This window comes from Nipponia nippon, unplaced genomic scaffold (assembly GCF_047370975.1).
Source record: "Nipponia nippon isolate SJK-2023a ecotype South Korea unplaced genomic scaffold, ASM4737097v1 scaffold_5, whole genome shotgun sequence".
In the NCBI taxonomy this organism is placed as follows: Eukaryota; Metazoa; Chordata; class Aves; order Pelecaniformes; family Threskiornithidae; genus Nipponia; species Nipponia nippon.
In genome coordinates this window covers 93,743,323-93,763,372 of record NW_028262369.1, presented here as the reverse complement: position 1 = coordinate 93,763,372, position 20,050 = coordinate 93,743,323, and the positions used below count along the sequence as shown (strand labels likewise).

The following is a 20,050-nucleotide window of genomic DNA, read 5'->3' as shown; positions in this document are numbered from 1 at the left end:
GGCTTCCCAACAGGCTGGTTCCACTTTTTGACAATGCTGTTTGAGTTACAGGAGGTCTACCTACTTCCAAAGACTGACAGGCTCCATTGCCAATGGTCAGAGGGCTAGCTAGATAATGTCCCACATGGGGACCTCCAGAATCCACAGACAGTTGTATCAGTCTGCTTAAGAAAATGGGCAAACAAAAACTGCTAGTTTAGGAACAATAAAGTGCTTGGGGTATCTAGGAGGGAACCTAGCTGGTAAAGCTGAACAGCTTTCCACATCATAAGCAGTGCTCTGAATTTCCTTGCTAAGTCAGTTGAGGAAGCAGAAGAGCAGGTCCCACGGGTTTCTGTTACTATCAAGGCAAAGCCTGCTCTCGCACTGCGACGCCCGACCGCAGCCGCAGGAGAAGCATCCAACACGGAGCTGGAGAAGCAAAGCTTCACCATGGATGGTTCCCGATCCAAGGGGAGGCAACAAAGCTGGCCAGCTGATTCAAGGCCATCGTTGCATGCCCAAGACCAGTGAAGGTCGAAGGGCTGAAGAGTAGTGTTGCTACCACTCCCAAAGCGTAACTCTAGCAGCCTACCAGCACAGTTCACTGCATTTCCTTTCAAGTCTTTCCTACTTCACACTAATGCCTTATCTTTAATTGGGACACAGAATGGGCCTCATTTACAAAGTGATACCATCACACCCGTGTCCCAGCAGTAACCTCAAGCCTTTTGAAAAAATCATGTCTTAAAACTTCCCCATTTTCCATCGTTTAACTTCTGAAAAGCTTTGAATTTCCAACAAAGGAAAGAGGCTTTTTTTCTAAATCCCTGTCCTGTAACATAGCAACCACAACCAAAATGAGAGATTTAAAGACATAATCACAATTCTGGAAAATCTATCTATTCCCAGTGAACATGAAAGCTACACATCAACAATAAAAATGATGTAATAAATTGTTTTAAAACTGAGGACTCAGTGACAGCTATGCAACAAACAAGTACTCAATATCCTTCCAATTTATAGTAACCTTTTGGTCTCTTTAGTCTATAGGACTTATGCTCTTAGCGCTTACACAAGTTTTATACCTGTATATACCCATTCACTTTAATTGAACTACCCCAAATTTATATCACAATAAAAGAAAGTAGAATCACCTCCTATATATTTAAGTTTTTTAAGTGCTTAATCTAATCCCTTCAGAACAAATAACCAAAAATAAAACAAAGCACAAAGCTCTGGAGTCCTACATGCAGTTAAAGTGTTTTATTTTCTTGCATTTAAACTATTGATTAAAGAAGTTATTGTAAACTTCAGCCATAAAATTAAAAGGCCTTCCCATTTAACAGCAAATTTACACTAATTGCCATGTACCTGCGATGGGACCTTTAACTTGTAGCCTTGCCATGGCATAGAGGTAATACTTAAGAGAGCAGTTTGAAGCTGAAGGTATTTTTTCCCCCTCTGGTTCCTTTTAGGAGGCTGGAATATAACTTCACCCATCTGCCCCTGCTGAGTACAATTCTACATATGCTGCCTCTTGAGCTGCTGCTTTCCTATGTTGGTGGACATAGTCCGCAATATGTACCTTCATTCAGTCATGGGGTGCTCCCTGTCCCTGCATTAAAAAACAGCCTCTAGAGAATCCCATTCCTTCTGCTGCTCAGAGACTTGCTCTCTTTCTGGTTTATGTCCTCAATTGTTTTCTCTGCTGTGCCTGGAACATGCTTTGGAAAATTCTTGCCCAAAGAACAAAGCTAAAGGAAAGGCTACTTGTCTTAAAATCAACCAAAAAATAGCAAAGAGCAGACTTCCAGGAACTGGGAAAGTAAACAGGACTCTCATCTTAAGAGAGTTTAAAACTAACCTGATTAGGCAAACACAAGCCAGAAAGAAAGAACGGACAGTTTGTATTGAGACCTGACAAATGAAGGAGAGAGCCTTTTATTGCTGATACTGAATCTTCTTAAATTTATCATCTTCTTGTAAGGGGAAGAAAGAAAAGATAACTGCTTGGTAAGCCTCAGCAAAGCCACAGATGAGGTAGCATATATTTAAGGGGGAAAAAAACCATAATCTTTGTAGGTATTACACTGCAAAGAGAATATGCTCGAATAAAGAGAACAGGAGCATCAAAGTCTTCTTATTTCATAGAGATTAACACTACCTCCCTCTACGGCTGAAAGCTACTGCTTTCCAGTCTGAAGTACTTCCAGTATCTTTGTTATCAATTCCCAAACACCATCACCAAATCACCATGCTGTAAATTAGAACATGGACCAATAACATCCTTTACCAGCTGCTGACACTTAAATAATATATTTTTAAAAGTTGGACTTCTGTTCATTAATACGAAATTCTGGCCCCCACAGCACATACTGCAACGTTACAGCTTTTCACTCCTGCTCATTTCTGCAGTACTGAATGGCCAAATCCAAGCCTACTAACCAGGCGCTACTGTAAAATTCTCCTCAACACTGCATAGTGTGAGAAGGTCATAGCCTACACCCTGCATTTTGAGATATTACATCCCTAGAAATAACAATTAACTAAATACCAGAGATATTTTTTTTTTTGCAATATTTTTAGTTAAGTGGCTCTATTATCATAGAATACCAGGTTGGAAGGGACCTCAGGGATCATCTGGTCCAACCTTTCTAGGCAAGAGCACAGTCCATACGAGATGGCCCAGCACCCTGTCTAGCTGAGTCTTAAAAGTGTCTTATTAACCTGTAAGTCTAATGTTATTTCTCTGGGCTACCTCATTAGGCAGTTTATCCTAGCTCACACAAATACTTCACCAGAGATGTTGCCTGAAGGACTGAAGGAGTGCAGGTATAGCAGGATGGGGAAGGTTTACAAGTTCATAGGCTCATGAAAACCAGGGCATAGCATCAATATACCAAAAGAACAACAGGTTTCCTTCTATATCAAGAGTAGCACCATGAGAAAATTATCAGTGTTATGCAGGTTCTCACCTTCCGAGCTCTCCTGGCTCTACACCAAGCAAGCTACAATCGTTTGCACTTTGATATGGTGCAATGTCAAGAAGTAGAACTGAGCAACTAGGGACAGACACGTGTCTGTTCACTCCCTGATGAACTACCAGCCAGTCTACCCCAATCAGGTGTCACCTGCACCCACGCTCCTATACAAAATCAGCCAGACAATGTGTTAATCTATTGTCTTTGAAATTGATGTGCGTTTGGGCAGGAGCAAAAATCACTCTGTAAGAGCTTCTCGTAGGATGTAATCAAGCAACAGAATATTTTTTTTATACTTCCTCTCTTCTGCTAGCAGGGTGCATAAAAATGATCAGCATTTGATTTTGAATGAACCCAATGATATAGAGACACTTTTACAGGTTACGCCTTCCTAAGGAATGTATCTTGCAAAGGCTTTATCAAAGGTTTTGGCAGTATCTGGCAAAGCCCCAGAAACTCATGACTTGATCACTGAATAGACCTCCTATTAAACATACTCATTCACAGACAGGGAGATTTGTCTGCATGCATATAAAATTTTATCAATCTTGAAGCATCTTACAGTCAATCTCAGAACATGTCACATGAAAAATTAAGCAGTATCTTCTTTCCTTTGCAAAGCAAACTAGCAACCCCCTATGCTAGCCTGGCCAAGCGTAATGGCATGGATTTGCAGACTAGAAAGGCGAGATCCTCACCTTCTCCCAGAACAAAGATTGCCATAAACCAAGCAAGCACTCAGGGACTGAAAAGTTTCCCATTTCAAGAAGTACCCAGAGGGAAGCTGAGTGAAGTCCAAGCTGTTACCTCTGATCAGTTCCCATTTTCCTCAAGGAGGACTGGGATTTTTTTATGGGGAGATGAAGGGGAATCGTTAAATCTTATGTAAAAATTACAATTTCAAAGCCAATAAAAGCACAGCCATGGAGACCTGCCCAGTATCTGTGCAGCTGAGGAAATTTTCTAAAACAGCAATCAGTATTAAAGCCCCTTCAGAGACGAAGAGTATCTGTTCTCAATTTTTAAAATATGAAAATATAAACTGTAGTGGGTGTAATTTAAATTTATTTCTATATATAAGTGTAATTATTGTAATAGCAATAACGATAATAGCAACAATTACAAGAATATTACTAACAATAAATAATACCACTAATCATAGTTAACAATGACCAAATCAATGATCTTTTAGACACAGAGAGAAAGCATGACATGCGACCCTCTCCACACACAAACACTGAGCAAGGAAGATTTGCTTTGCACAAGGCAGTCACCAAACAGGGACGACTTCACTGCCAAAAACTGGGCTAAAAGCACTCGCTATACCTGGGGCAAGGCTGCAGCAGCTCTTTCCCTCCTGCGCTGCACGCTTCCCTCTCTTCCAGCTCTGGGCATTGCTTCCCGGCGCCCACAGCCACGCTCTGCACGCTGCGGCGCCGGCTCCGAAAGCCCGGGGCGAGATCTCCCCAGCTGCAGGTCCGCGAGCAGGCGCTCCATGCGGACCACTTGGACGTTTCGCAGTCTTTAGCGATGACACAGGACCTGAAGGCCAAGGGGACAGGATCTTGTACGCACAGGCTGCAATAGGAACACAGTAAAACAACTAATGAGGTCTTGCTTAATAAATTTCTTTTTTTTTTTTTTTTTTTTTTTCCCCAAGCCAAACCCCGAAGAAGAAATCCATTCTTCTTCTGGTCATTTGGGGTAAATCAGAAGACCTGCATCAACACCAATACAATGAAAGTAAGAGGAGCTGTAATATAGTGCACATAACGCATTTCCAGGGAGTTCTGGGTGCAGTCTTGCATGCTGAGTAGTTTGCAAATAATATAATACCTCATCTATTTCAAGTTAAAACAGATGTGAAAGGCACTATATTTGCTCCTGTGCAGTTAGAATTTCAGAGTTTATCCAGGATGGAAAATAAAAGCCAAGCCCAAGAGAAATACTGCCACGGTAACCATTCCCATCACCCCGCGCACAGGACTAGCTGTCTGCCGTCCATCCATCTGTCCAGGTGTCAGCATGTCCTGCTGAGTAATTCTGCTCTTTTAAAAAATAATTAGTCACACACTAATAAGAAAGGTATTGGTTCTGTGAGGCTGTTATCAAACAAATGCTGTCAAACAAAGTTAGAGGGCTTCTAAACCTGACAAACCACCAGAGACCCAGGAATGCTGCAACTGTGGCTGTATTTTGGGATGCAGTTACTCCTGCTGACATTAGGACACGATTCTCATTCATTCTGTAACACATCAGGACACCACACAAAGCCCAATACAATGGAAAACCAAATTTTAAGAGCTGCCAACTGCTGAGGTTTGGTATCAGATACAAAGTCCCAGAGTTCCAAAGTTACAAGAGCTTTTCACAATATTGAAAAGTATGGCAAATGCAGCAAATACTTCTGGGAGAAGACAAACCTCCAGAGTAAGGCCACCATCCTTCCTCGCTCCTCGTCTCAGGCTGCTGATGGCTCCCCTGCCCAGCGCGCGCTGGGAGGGACCCCTGGGGCATGGCTGCTGCTGCTCTACCTCACCCCAGCCGGAGACCCACCTAAGGGTCACCACTCATCTCCCAGAATGGGAGAAGAACTCTTCTTGTCTCTCATAAACCTCAGATAGCCGAGATAACAGAGCGGGAAAGGATATACCGAAAGAGGATGGTGGTACGTACGAGCAGAGACATCACTGAAGCACCGCAAAGGATGGGATGGGGCAAAATAAGATGAAACCCAGAAAAAAGGAGTCACCAGGAGAAAAGGAACCAAGATTTTCTGACTTCTGCCTAGTGTTACACGGATGATGCAAATCGGCCTCTGAAATTAAGACGATACATGAACTCGGTGTGAACTCTCTCTAAATTTGTCTTCTCCAGCCTCCAGTTGCTCACAGTCAGGCTTTTGCCAACTGTAAGGAGCAAATACATGTACACTTAAAAGGTGTGAAATCCAGAGCTGCTGCCAGGGAACCAGCCATTACCTCACTTGTTATTACTTATAGCACAGTTTGACTAACTTAACTTTCTCTAAAGAAAATAGGCTGGGGCAATCATTTCAGGATTGCAGGGCAGTCTCATAGTGGGAGCAGAAAAGATAAAGGACTTTCACTCGCTTCTACAGTGTAGAAATTGGACTGGTTTTCACAAAGGTCAATAGGAATATTCCCACTGATACCTGATCAAGTTTGACTAGACCCTCAACTACCAGCAAAATACAGCATTTAGTGACTTACATTTATACTTCAAACTAAAAAAAAAAAAAAAAAAAAAAAAAAACAACTTTTTGTCTCAGTTTCTTCACCCAGAGTAAAACTCATTAATCTCACAGGTGCTGTGAGGATGAATTTACTGAGGTTGATTTTAACAACTTCATAAAGTAGGAACAGCCTGTGACATAGCCCCCTCGAAATAAAATTATTTTTGCTTAGAACTCAGAAAGATTTCTCATGCCTCTATTACATGTCAACTGCAACTGATTGCAAAGCTGTCTCTGGTACATAGCGTCAATACTATTGAACCAAGGACTGAAAAGTAATAATCATTGTATCTGTACTTACTCACTCAGGGATTTTGAGTCTTTTCTGGAACATTAGGTTAGGTGCAGTCACATGAATGGTAACTTTATTTCCCTTTTAATACTTTTTCAACACTTATCAGGTGAGCCAGCCATGCCACAACATTAACAAGAATTCCTGATTTTGATTAAATAAAATAGTAGCACATACAAATCACTGTCCTAACTGATTGTACTAGAAAACTAGAGTTTATCTAAGAACACAGCACGGAGCGTAACTGACCTCACATTTTAAAGTGATCAAAACTTCGCATTCAGGTACCAGTATGAAAACCCAAATCCATTTTTGGGGTTGCACCACTGCAAAGGAGATTTAAGTCTGGCCTGATCTTTACTGAAATACCAAACAAAACGAAGCCTTTAAAAATCTGCTTTGGGGTCTTCTTTAAAATTAATATTGCTAGCCCCAATTCTTAGTGAGACGATACCTACAATACCTCTCCTAATGGATTCAAACCTATGCCGATGCTCTGGACGTAAAAGACATCTCTGCCCAGCAATTACCCTTGCTCTTTGCAAAAGCCTTTGAAGTATGCAAAGACTGAATAGCTGCTTCTTTCCCTGAAAATCCCTCCACCGCTCCTGCTACAAAACGCTAAAGAGATAACTTCATTGACCTTAAGGTGAACAAGATGTGGAGCTGGCAATTTCCATCCTTCTGCTCGAGCAGCTGTTTTTGAGGGAGAATTACATGCAACTGCCTAACAGAAAGCAAATCTACCTCGTACCTACTCATTCAGAGCCTCAAAGTCAAATTAATTGTGACACTGAGCAACACAAAGATAAATGTAAAAACACACTTTTGCATGAAATTCAGACATAGTCTTTCATGTTGCAATGTATTTGGGACAATCAAATACAGATAAAACCCAGACGTGCGAGACACTTGCTGATCTGAGGCTGCAAACCAGCCGTGTATTTGCGCTGCTGTGGCTGTATCCAAACTGCAGGGAGAGGAAGGAGCTCCTGGGGGCGGGAGATACTACATAAGCCTCGTTTTTAAACTAACTTCCCACGTATTAATTTATCAGGTTAGATCTTGCTCTTGGGAGTCAGTCTAGTAACTGTGATGTAGTAGGGTACTTATGTGATTGATGCTTTTTTCTACGTTACACGCTTGGATTGATACCGTAAAGCTACAGGAATTGTTTCACAACGTACCTTACGTTGCCTGCGGTGCAAGATGGATCCGTTAGTTAGCAGACAACAGCAGCGTGAAGCCTAACTCACTCAAGGGGCAGAGAGCCCTTTTACTCTCTTGTGCACTGAAGGGGAATAAACCACATATCAAAAAAAAAAAACAAAAAAACAAACAGTAAACCAAAGGAAACCTACTCATTTTACACTTGCATAGTCCTGGAGCTACAAGCAGAAAAGCAAGATGAGGAGGAGGAGAAGCTGCCCCGCGTACCACTGCTACTGTGGAGCTCCATGTCCCCCATGACTGTGCAACTGCAGGCTGCTGCCAACGGCGGAGCACTGCTCTTCTCCTCCACCTCCAGCCAGACTCTCCCCCACAAGGTACAGTAATTCTGCAGCCCCAGGCTGAACCACACCACCTTTCTGTTCTGGACAAAAAGTAACTCACCAAAAAATCGTGAATTTTCCAACAGCTCAGTGCATCTGTGCTACATGCCTTACAGACACAGTCATCACATCCACTGCAAGGAAATGAGTGGAAACATGTCTATCAGCAGCAAAAAGGAGCGAGACCATCCAGGAGCAGTGCATCATTGAATCAGGTTGGGCACAGCACAGAGATTATCCCTGGTTTCCTTTCCCAACTGTATCAATGCATTCAGAATGACAGGTGAATGCATTTCCTTACGTTAGAGGATGAGACAGGTGGTTACTGTTGAATCTTTTATAAGGGAAGGATCATCTCCAAAACAATCTGATGCATTAAGAAGCCATCACCATGCCCATGCTGCTGGTACAGAAGGCAGCACCAGGAGGACAGGGTACCGCTTCAGCAGCCAGGCTCTTCCCCAGCAGCTCAGGAAGGCTCCTGAGAAGTGTCAAGCCTGACCGGGTGTCCTGGTTTTGGCTGGGATAGAGTTAATTTTCTTCCTAGTAGCTGGTATAGTGCTGTGGTTTGGATTTAGGATGAGAATAATGTTGGTAACACACTGATGTTTTAGTTGTTGCTAAGCAGTGCTTACAGCAGGCAAGGACTTTTCAGCTTCCCATGCTCTGCCCGGTGCACGAGAAGCTGGAGGGGGCACAGCCAGGACAGCTGGCCCAGACTGGCCACAGGGCTATGCCGTACCGTATGGCATCATGCCCAGTATAGAAACTGGGGGAGTTGGCTGGGGGCAGCGATCGCTGCTCAGGGACGGGCTGGGCATCGGTCAGCGGGTGGTGAGCAACTGCATTGTGCATCACTTGCTTTGTATGTTCTTTTATCATTATAATTTTTTCTTCCTCTGCTGTCCTATTAAACTGTCTTTATCTCAACCCACGGGTTTTACTTTTTTTCCCCCTGATTCTCTCCCCCATCCCACCGGGGGTAAGGGCAGGCGGAGGGTAAGCGAGCAGCTGTGTGGTGCTTAGCTGCTGACTGGGGATAAACCACAACACCAAGGAACACATGCCCAAATCCATGCACTGCAGAGCAAGAAAATCATGACGTGAGCTAAACTACACTGACAACAACGCATCTTCATTTTTTCCCTTTTTCTAACGTCGTCTCCTATGCTGTAATCAATGACCCAGCCTTACAGGCTGCTGGAATAAATGCTTTGCACTTGGCTAATAATATTAGGGTCTAATAACAGACACAGTCTTGCCATGTTTCCAACAGCATCCAAATACTTTTTACCATCAGGAAACTGGCAATCAATGTTAACAGGCATACTTTCAAGGATTCATAATATATTTTAGGGTTCTCAATGGCTGCCAGGGCTATTTTGGATACTGGCAATGCCATATATTCAATCTGTGCAGCAGAGGCTTCTTTGGCAGAAGAAACACCAGCCCCTTCTGCACCAGGGTGGTAGGGAAGACGGGGAATATTTGCCTGCCATACAACTGACCAAAGGGAAAGGGAGCTGGGAGACCTATAACCCAAACACACACAGGGCTTTGGTGTCTAAGATGTCTAAGCTTTGGTGTCCACAAAACTTAAGGCACCAGATCCTTTGTTTCAAATAAAAATAAATGCTAACTTATATTTGCGCTACCTAGGCGGACATTGAAGTCTTAGGGCTACAGAAGCAGCTGGCTTCCAGCACAATTTGAAAACACAAAAAAAAAAGTCCAATTATTATTGGACACTATTTCTAAAACATTATTGAAATGAAAAAAGCGGTCACTGTTCCTTTGCTTCATGTGCTTTCAACAAAAGCAAAGGAAATGAGAGACAAAATTTTTTAAAAGAACACTAGAAAATAAAATCTCCTTCTTATCCAATAGCTCAGGGATTTGTTTTCAAGCCTGAGCACCCAGGCTTGATTCCTACATCTGCTGGGAGGAATGTGAACGCGCATCTCCTCTCCCAGATCAGAATCATAACCACCAAATAGCATATTACAGCACAGCGTTTCCACCTCCGGACTGCAAAATTTTATATTCATCCAGAGAACACAAGAATGTCAAACCTAGAAACTGCAAATAATTTTTTTCCTAAAAACATACAACTGCACAGTGGTTAAGCACAATCCACTAGGAAATGGATAATGGAAATTCAAATTACAGAGGCAAACAAAAGAGCTGAATGCTGCTCTACCTCAGCCTTGATGGATGGGTTATCCCTTGACTGAGTTTGACCTGAATTTTCACTTACAAAGGCAAAGTAAACAGAAACCCAAATCCAACTCTATTATATCATTGTTGTCATCTTAAACTCTTCATTCTACGTGTAAGAAATATGTACCTAAGAAGGCTCCTAATCCAAATAATAATAATAAAAAGCTCCTAAAACTGTTTGCTCCTGACTTTAACTTCTCAGTATGCCTAGTGAGCACACACATCAAGTTAGAAAATTAGGTTAAATTTATAGAGGATTTCAATGTGGGCACTCATTTCAATAAATTACAACTTACAATTACGATTTAGTGTCTAACCTAAATAACTTTTTTTTAAAGAAAAAAAAAGGAACACAAGTGCCTTTGTCTCACTGTTCAGTAGATTTTTACAGCTGTGACAAGACAGAAAACCAAAAAGAGCAGAAGTTATAGTACATTCACTTCTTGCAACTTTTTCAGAGCTTTTTGGTTTTTTTTTAATGTATGGCGGTGTTAATGTTTGCATTTGTTACTGGATATGAGATTTAACACAAAACAAACTTTTTTCTGAAATAGAATGAAATCTGGATTCTATCTGAAATAGTAGAAAAAAAAATTCCAGCTTTTCAAAATAGAGTCTTTAAAAGCTTCAAATCAGATCCATAAAATCATTCTATTTTGATGTTATTCCTTTTATTTTCACAAATACAAAGTTTCTACACCAAAATTGTTTCTGAGCAGAAATCAACCTGTCTCAAGGCCTACTGATGTTCTGCTGTTCAACTGTCTTCATTTCAACTGTTTTCAAAAAGGTCTGTCCCTCCCTTTCTTCCTCCTTTCTCCTTTTTCCTTCCATTTTGACAAATGTAGAACCTCCAAACTGAAAAAATATTTCACCAAAAACATTCCCCAGCTCTGTTTCCCTGATACGGCACATCCAATCTCCCATGTGCTTGTGCTCCTCTCCAAGTAATTCCTGTTTACAGCTTTTTCCTTTAAAATTGCTAGGATTTTTGCTTGCACCTTTAAAGCTGGTACAGACACACAGATCTTCATAGGACCAATTATTTAAATGCAAAAAATATTTTCCTTATAATGCAAAGGATTCTTCAGCTCCTACCTGAGGGTTCACCGTAAAACCAAAGGGTCCTTTTTGCAGGGTTCAACAGCATAACTTAAGCATCAGTGAAAAACTGAAAACAAATACAAGGCACATTTCCCGCCACTGCTAACTATTTCACAAGAGAAACAACACCCCATCCGCCATTCCCATCGATCGCAAACTTGTTAGCGAAGAGGCCAAAATGAATGTCCTGCCAGTAATCCGGCACCTGTAAGAAGTGAATGCATTCAGTCTTTTAGTCTTTAAAAACCAGCTTGCACCCAAGCCCACCAAAATCCAATTTTTGGCAAAAGACTGTTCTTTCACGCTGAGGCGCGTACCTGGTACCCCCCCCCCCCCATCAGTGAGCACAGTGGCTGCTGCCACTCGCCGGCCTCCCTGGCTGCTCCACAGCCCTCCGATTAGACACCAGTAAATTAAACAACCTTGGTAATAAATTAGGCATCTTTGCCATTGCGTTATAAGTTAGGAGGCGAGATGAGCATATGGTTCCTCTCCTCACACGGCCTTTGACCAGTCCGGGGTGGTTAGCTGACCGCTCCCGTTACCTGCCGCTTCCCCACGGGAATCGGGCAGTGGCGGGAGGCAGGGTGGCGGCAGAGCCCTGACAGACTGGCAGCTCCGAGCCCACCCTCAAAGCACGTCTTGGGATAGCCCTCTCTCTTGCCTCAATTTTCTATAAATTTAATTTGTGTCTCTCATTGGTACTTACTCAATGGTGTTAGCTGAAATAGGAGACCTCGGCCAGGAAAATGAAAAAGCACAGAAAACGCCCTTCTTTCCAGTTTTACAGCAGACGCTTGGCTGCCGGCCAAACCCCGCTACAGGGTTATGCAAATGCGTTTACTCTTCTTTATCAGTAGCCAAAATATCATCGCTCTTGTAAGCAGCATCTGCAAGATCGGGTCCATTCTTCAGAAGAATGGCAGCAAATACGCTGCACAACAAAACGAGGACGACTTTACCGAGGGATGCTTAAAGGCAATCGTCAGGGGTATTTGATATCAGTGACACTCCAGCCCTGGAATTAAACACGGATTGGATTTTAGGCTGGATTTTTAGGTTTGGATTTTAGGTCCAAAAGGAAAAACGGGAAAGTGTGTGACTATCTGGACACTGTAACGTGACATGACCTTTTCTCCTCTATTCAACAGCCTCAGCAGAAAAAGTCTGCCAGGAGGTGGCTAATGGAGTTGAGCACTCCCAAAAAGGGGGCTAGATCAGAAAAGAAAAAAAAAAAAAAAAAAAAAAAAAAAAAGAAACACCAACAAACAGAAAGGAGCAAGGAAGAAGACAGCTTGATCGGGTAGAGTCTCTAAAACTAAAGCTCCTAGGACCCTCTGCACTGTCATCCAGAAATTCAATGTATAACTCACAACAAAGAGAAAACATTTATAAAAACAGTGTCTTCCATTCCCCATTCTTACAGAGAATATAGCAGTGAGCCTGTGAGGGCAGAGAGAATGAAATCTTAATCAAGTCAGGATCCCCTTTCCAGAGCCTCCGATAAGGAATGAGATACAAGAGGCAGAAGAACAGCTCACAAGTGTTAGGAGACATAAACCTGCTGCTGGGCACACGGTGGCATAAATCACAAGTGACTCCATTAAAGTCAAGCAACTACATGAGCATAAAATCTGTGTATTTAGAATCAGCATATATTTAGAGAGAAGTAATAAAGTCAAGATGTTAGGAGCTGCTGGAACAGTTTACAAAGCCTGACTTTTTTTCCAACCAATAAAAAAAAAAAAAATCCATACATGGATACAGGTGTAATAGGAGGGGGTAAGAAAAAGGCTAGAATGTATATTTTCACCTCAGTATGTGTGCAAAACCACTGCAGACATTAACAGGGGTAGAGAATTGGACATAAAATAACCCCTTCTCTCTGCAATTTGAGTTTGTGCAGGTGGCAGGAGCTATAGATTACGGAGAAACAGATTGATTTCCACCAAATTCAGGAGCAGGATTTTTTAAGAACTTTTAATATCCCTGAAAAACAGAACCTGAGAAGTTCTTCAGAAATCCTGACTTTCTCAGAACTCAATCAATTTCTCAGTCATCTGAGAAATCTCCTGGCACCTGCCCAAATCCAACCTGAAGTCAAATGGCAGAGCTCAGATAGTTTAAATTTAAAGGCGAGAAATGGAGAAAATACATCTTTCCATTATTTGCTGCGCATTACTGTAACCTTCACATTTAAATTACAGCAAAGCAACCTACGCAGACTAAGAGAAATTGTTAGATAAAACATAAGATAGAAAAGCAAGTCATGTACCTAGTGTCAGCATGCAAGAGTTCCACCCAGACGAGAAGGCTCCTCAGTAAGCAGGACAATCACAAGTTTGCTCACTGATCTATTCTACCAAGAAATACCTTCTAGTAAATTTGCAAGGCCAAACTTTTCAGACTTATTTTATCCAGCGTTGATTTGTAAGAACGAAGGAGTTTAAGTCAGTGCAATTTTAGCCTCTCCTGCCAAATATATGCAGTACATGACTGAGAATGAAACCTCCCTCTCCCACAGCCAGGGCCCAGCAACAGCGCAAAGTGATATATAATTCCATTTCCTTGATATTTCCGCAAAACAACAAAAAAAAAAAAAAAAAAATAGAAGAGAATTATTAAAAACATAAACTGAATTAAACAGTCACAAATCATAGAAGTATGCAAAATATTCAGCATATGTTAGCTTTACACGAAGGGAATTAAATCAAAAAAAAGCCCATAAAGAAAACATAAAAATTTGCATTTAAAACTCAAGAAGGCGAGCGCGTTCGCTGTGGTGCAGCCACGCAGAGCAAGCGCTCCGTCAAACAAACCCACTGGGGATGAAATAAGAGACGAAGCACCCTTACCTCAGCGCTGTGTGTTTTCCATCGCTCCTTACACACCTGACCTGTCTGGTTTGGTAACCGATCTCCACCTCCCCGGGATGGTGGTGGGGTTTATAGCCTTGAAGTCCAGATGTGCTTCGCTCTCCAGAGTCCGAACCAAAATCCGGCATAGTCCTCCCCGCCAGGTCGATGTCTTTAGGATGGGGCAGCTGGCATTCACCCCAAGAGCCCACTCGGAGGCTGTAGGTGTGCTCCTCCTCCCCGAGAGGACAGGCGGGAGCACCGCAGGCTCTGGATTCGGTCAGATTCGGGCACGGGGCGCCCCCGTAGAGAGGAGGGGCGATGACCGCCCGTGTCCGGTGCTGCAAGCTCTTGGCACAGCCCGTGCCGCACTCGGACCAGACAGAAAACTCAGACACGACGCAGTCCCGCGGGCAGGGCACCAGGCAGGCTTGCTCAGTGGGTGGCTGTGGTGTGAAATACTCACATATTTCGTTGGCGACAATGGTTCTGTTCAGCTTCTGGAGGCAGCGGACGCTCCGGCGCTGCAGCCCGTGCTGCGCGGTGATGCAAGCCCCAGCTCCCACCTCACCGCCAGCAAAGGGGACGAGCCCACACCTCTCCCATCCCGAAACCTCCCACTCGAACAGCTCCAGGTGCCAGTCGCAGACTTTAAAGCACCTTCTCTGGCTTTCGGGTTTGTCTTTCTGGTCGCAGTTCGCGTGGTACGTTGTCCAGCCCTCCGCGTGGGTGCACCAGACGGCCCGACTCCGAACGCCCCCCGAACCGCAGTCACCTACGCACCGGCCCCAGTGACCTGCAAAAGAGGGAGTGTTGAGAAATGCCGTGCAATACCCCTGCCACAGATCTGTCCTGATGCCCGGTAGCATCCAAACCACACCCTGCCAGGTATTAAAAGGTAAATAACTACCAGCTGGTCCCTAAAATTATGTAAAAGCTTCCTAAAGGCTGCAAGTCATTTCTCCTCCCAGTGTACTCCCATCACTAGACCACTCAGAGAAACTTGCCAAAAAAAAAAAATGCCCCACAACGTCTCAAATTAAAGGCAGGCCAGGCACATTTCTGTAGCCATAAAATGCATCCAAAAGCCTGAGGAAATAAGAATATTTAATTTCGCTTGTACGAATGAATATAAAAATGATCATAAAGGAACAATAATCTAATAGGAAAAGAAAGTCAAGTTAGATAAGAGGAAAACAGTCTTAATAGAGCAATTAGTCAATGGAATAAACTGCACTGGGAAGCAGCTGAATCATCATCCACAGTGATAAAATGGTGAGGATAAATACTATAAAAGTAAGAACATACTCTTAATAGGAGTTCAAAATGGAGGAACTGACTTGATGTGATAGTGTATGTAGTGCAGGATAGGCCCCGCAGGGTGCTGCTCCGAGAGCAGAGCCCCGATAGCAGAGAAGGCACCTCACGCGCATCGACTTCTGAATTACCCTGGGATGTACCATCACGCCAGTCATTTCCATCTGCAGCACGTGGCACTACAAGGGGTGGTAAAGCTAGTTATTCGGGAAGAGAAATGAAAGCAAAATTAAACCCAGCAATGTAATTTTTAGTTCTGGAGCACGCTAACATATATAGGTAATCGTATGAATCTTATTTGAGGATTTGCAAGTGAACTTAATCAGACAAGGCTAAACAGAAAGCTTTTTCTGTGGCAATATTATTCGACAAAAATCCAAGCCAAAAAAATAATCTGAGGGCTGTAAAGTTCAGAATTGCTTGCAAACTGAAGGCAAAAGGTAGGGAAAAAGCACTCAGGCCAAATCTTAACATATTAAAGTGATTTTGATGATCATGTCTCAAGAGGGTCTCATCTCGTTTCTAAGTTTAAAAACTTTCCAATGCCTCATAACAGAGCCATTTCACTCGGTAAGAAAATTGCGTACGTAATTCTCGCTTGAAAATACCCTGCAACTACCCTACCTTTTGTATTTTTTCAAGGCAGAAAATGAACTTACAGTAAATAGGTTGATTTATATTAAGAAATGCTACTCCAGTCAAGTTTTTTGAAATTGATTTTAAAACTACCGGAATCAGTTACATGCTTACAGTACAAAACCAAACACACACATAGAAACCAAAAACAGCCCCATAATGGCTGCAATTATAATACCAGCTATTCATTCTGCTGCTGGCAGAGTTGTTGGTAATCCCGTTGTTCTTTCTTCATGAACAGAGGAGTTAATCCTCCAGAGCCAGGGGCTTGACATTGTGTAATAAAAAAATAGAAATAAATAAATAAATAATCCTGGGTTTCATTGTCAATAAAGGAGGAAAAGTAAATAGGAATTGGATATAGCTGAGATGCTCCTCCAACACATCCCGCGTTCTTGCCGTGTCCCTTGTGCCTCATTCTCCAGGCCAGGACTGCAACTCTGCCCTCGGACTGCCACCTTCTCCCGTGGTGGACAGGCAGGGGCAAGAGGGGTTTTCAGAGTCGTCAGGGTTTAGACAGCTCCAGCTTTTGTTGAATCCTGCAGGCTACGTGAAAAATCTTTGTCCCTTTTATGCCTCTATTTCACATCAAAAGATAATCAGTCCAAGGTAAGGACTCAGCCGTGACACGTGTCTTGAATGGGAAAAAGCAGCATCAAACTATACTGTGCTCTACAAGCTGTACTACACTAATGACGGGCTTTCAACAGAATCCAGTGTGCTTCAAAAATGAATATTCAAAAAAATGAACCTTTAAATATGCTTTTGAAGTTCAGTTACAGGAAGAGGTCCATTGACAATTTAAATGTTCATCCTTGATACTTCACCTTGATTTAAAAGAACATTCTCATACAAATGCCAACAAGGTTCAAAATCAGACATTGGATTAGGTATATCCTGTCATCTCACGAAAAATAATTGTCAAAGTTCAAACCTCAAGTACTAGGTGGTTTTTATTAACAGAGGAAAGTAACTAGCACAAAGACTAAGCATCGCAACGCAATTGTATCATGAGAGCTTATTCCAACATTTGTTTCTCTGAAGCAGTTCAGCAAAGGCAGTTTAATTTTTTGAGATGTGGAAGTTTCAGTACAGGAAAAGCTTGGGTTTCACCACTGGTTTTAAAGTAAAAATTCAAGAGTAATATTGTTTCACTTCAGCATAGTGCATAACAGTATTTTACTCATCAATGGGAGCTTGAAGCACATTATACCAATTAAGGATTTACTACTTATTTCTTAGGATAGCAAATAGCATTAAAAATAGCATTAAACTCCTCCATGGAGTAACACAAAGCAGTTGTAGCAGAGGACTGGCCAAATTACACTCACCAAACCTACCACCGCTCTTTCACTACTGCACAGAATTCATCTCATTGGTACTTTTTATACATTTCTGGGTGTTGCTCGTGAACTACTTTATGTAATAGCTGCAGATTTACCAGTCCCTACATTAACAGGATAGAGAGAGATGCAGCAGAAGCCTTAGCAAGAAGTGGCCGTTATTTAATGTCAGATGTGAATTTAGAATGAAAAATTACCAAAAAAAAAAAAAAAAGCAAGCACAGACTCATAAGTAATTACACTATCATTAGACACATCACAATTTGCAATTATTCTCTGGCAAACATGCTAAAAACGTAGCCTGCTCTTGGCACACCAAAAAAAGAAGCATGAAAAATAAGGTTAAAAATTAGATGCAAATCCCATTACTATAGATTTTTTTCACTTCCTGATGATCTCTTCAGGACGCAGCAGTAAACTTATCCACAATGTTTCATTGCTTAGTTAAATATCTTGTTCAGTAGCTTAAATGAGGAGAAGGATGTTAATACTTCCTAGTCAATAGTCTCCTTTGTAATTAGAATTTAATTACTTTTAGAAGGGTCATGGTAAATTTACACTTTCCTTGAAATAAATCTGAGTCAATTAAAAGAAACATCTCAGCACAATGTGAATCATAATATTAACTACATTTTATTAAAAACCCAATGCAATTTAGGCATCAAAAGCCAGAACTTCAGAAAGATGCTTTACAACTCCCGATCTGGAATGGGAGGCCACTGGTAATTAAAGCAGAAGACTAAACAAAATGAAATACATTTCACAGTGACCTCTCTATTGGAAGTACAAAAAGATGAAGATAAAGGATAGATATCGTCTGTCTCCTAACCACTGTAACCTAATCAGATACTGGATGGATGTTGGATCTCATCGCAGCAGGACGCAGGTGGGAGAATGAGAGACTGTGGATGTACATTGAAACAGGGGATCTCCCAGCTGGATGTAAGGAAAAATCTCATCACTATGAGGATAACCCTTGGAACAGGCTGCCCCGAGGGACAACAGAATCTCATCCCTGGAGGTTTCTCAACATCTGACTGAACAAAGCCCTGAGCCACCTGGTGTGAATTCAACATTGACCCTGCTCTGAGCAGGAGGATCAACCGGATGACCTCCCACGGTCCCTTCCAACCTGGATTACTCTACGAAGGAGCATCGAACTGAGAGTAAGGCTTTGTCCACTAGGACTCTACTACTGTGCCAAAAAAAGGTTTTCCCCCCAAAAACACCACTGAGATCTGCAAAGTACCAAGGAACCTGCAATAGCACAAATAAACGTATCAGTCAACAAAACCAAAGGGAAACTCAATCAAATCACTATTTCCAAAAGTAACAAGTTAAGCAAAACTTGCTTGACTTGTATGAAAATTGTAGAGACAGTGGGATGTCTCTACTTACGGAAAACTGTAAACAAAGACATTCTACTACTGTCTCTTACAAGACATCTATTACATTACAAGTAATAATGATATGAAAGGGATTAACAAATCAAGTCAATCTAATAAAGAAAAACTACACATTGTTCTGTTTGCCGTCTTTTATCGGACAGAAGGAGTACCGTACTATCATCCCATACAGCTTCTCTAATCCCATTAAAAGCATACAATAACACTGCAAGTGTAGTTTTATTTGATATAGTGTGTACTGATTTGCTTTTCCTGCCTGCAAGACCTACCTCCAATTATGGAATAATTATGTCTGAAAGGATACAGTGACATCTGCTCTTTGATACACAGGTCACACAAGCATAAGGCAAGCAGGCTATTCAGACAATAATTACATATTACAGACAAAATGAAACACCACTAAACATCAAACCTAAAATAGGAATCCCAGTAAGAGCTGCTTAATAAGTATGTTATTGCTTAATAAGGCTTGCTACAATAATTATGCTCTGTTTAATGTGACATTTAGCTTAATTGCAACCATTTCACCATCTAAGAATTCATTCAACAGTAAGCATCTTCCACAATTATTCTGTCCCTGTTGCTATGTACTAATTTGCAAACTTAGGACAAGATCAGCAATCAGTTAAATAGAGTATTGTGTTAGTAATTTAATTCAAACAGGTAACAGATATTCTCCAAGTCACATCCGATATATAAAACAGTGAAGGAACGCTGGAAAAAGTAATGGACAATCACTGGAATAGTCCTCCTATTTTCTACACTTCTTTACTTTGTCTTTCAGTTTAAGTATCAAATTTAGAAGCAACTGTTCTAGACCTTAACGATTTGTTTTTTAAACAGAATACACTAATTCTTAGACAAAGATCCCCGAATACCATAACAGAGACATAAGACTTCATTAATGCCTGGCTGAGGAATAACTCCACCAGACCTGATCATAACTCCAGGACATCACTGCAGTGTCCGCTTTAATTGAATACTCCTGCTTGAAATGTCATATCACTGCTTTGGATGTCATTCTAGCATCCTTCCACCGGAGCATGTTTATATGAAATGGAAAGCTCCAACTCGTTCTGTGATTTCCGAGAACAGACAACAACTG

General features: G+C 41.9%; 1 protein-coding gene across 4 annotated transcripts in view; it reads right to left on the bottom strand.

Moving 5' to 3' along the window:
• The window catches only part of THSD7B (thrombospondin type 1 domain containing 7B), a 540,474-nt gene that overhangs the window by 200,440 nt on the left and 319,984 nt on the right, over positions 1-20,050 (bottom strand). For all 4 annotated transcript variants that reach the window (XM_087730295.1, XM_087730298.1, XM_087730296.1 and 1 more), the window contains 2 exons: positions 14,244-15,039; positions 4,290-4,541 (listed from right to left, as the gene is read on the bottom strand). In XM_087730295.1, the coding sequence (XP_087586421.1) occupies positions 4,290-4,541; positions 14,244-15,039 (1,048 nt within the window). The remainder of the gene's footprint in view (positions 1-4,289; positions 4,542-14,243; positions 15,040-20,050) is intronic.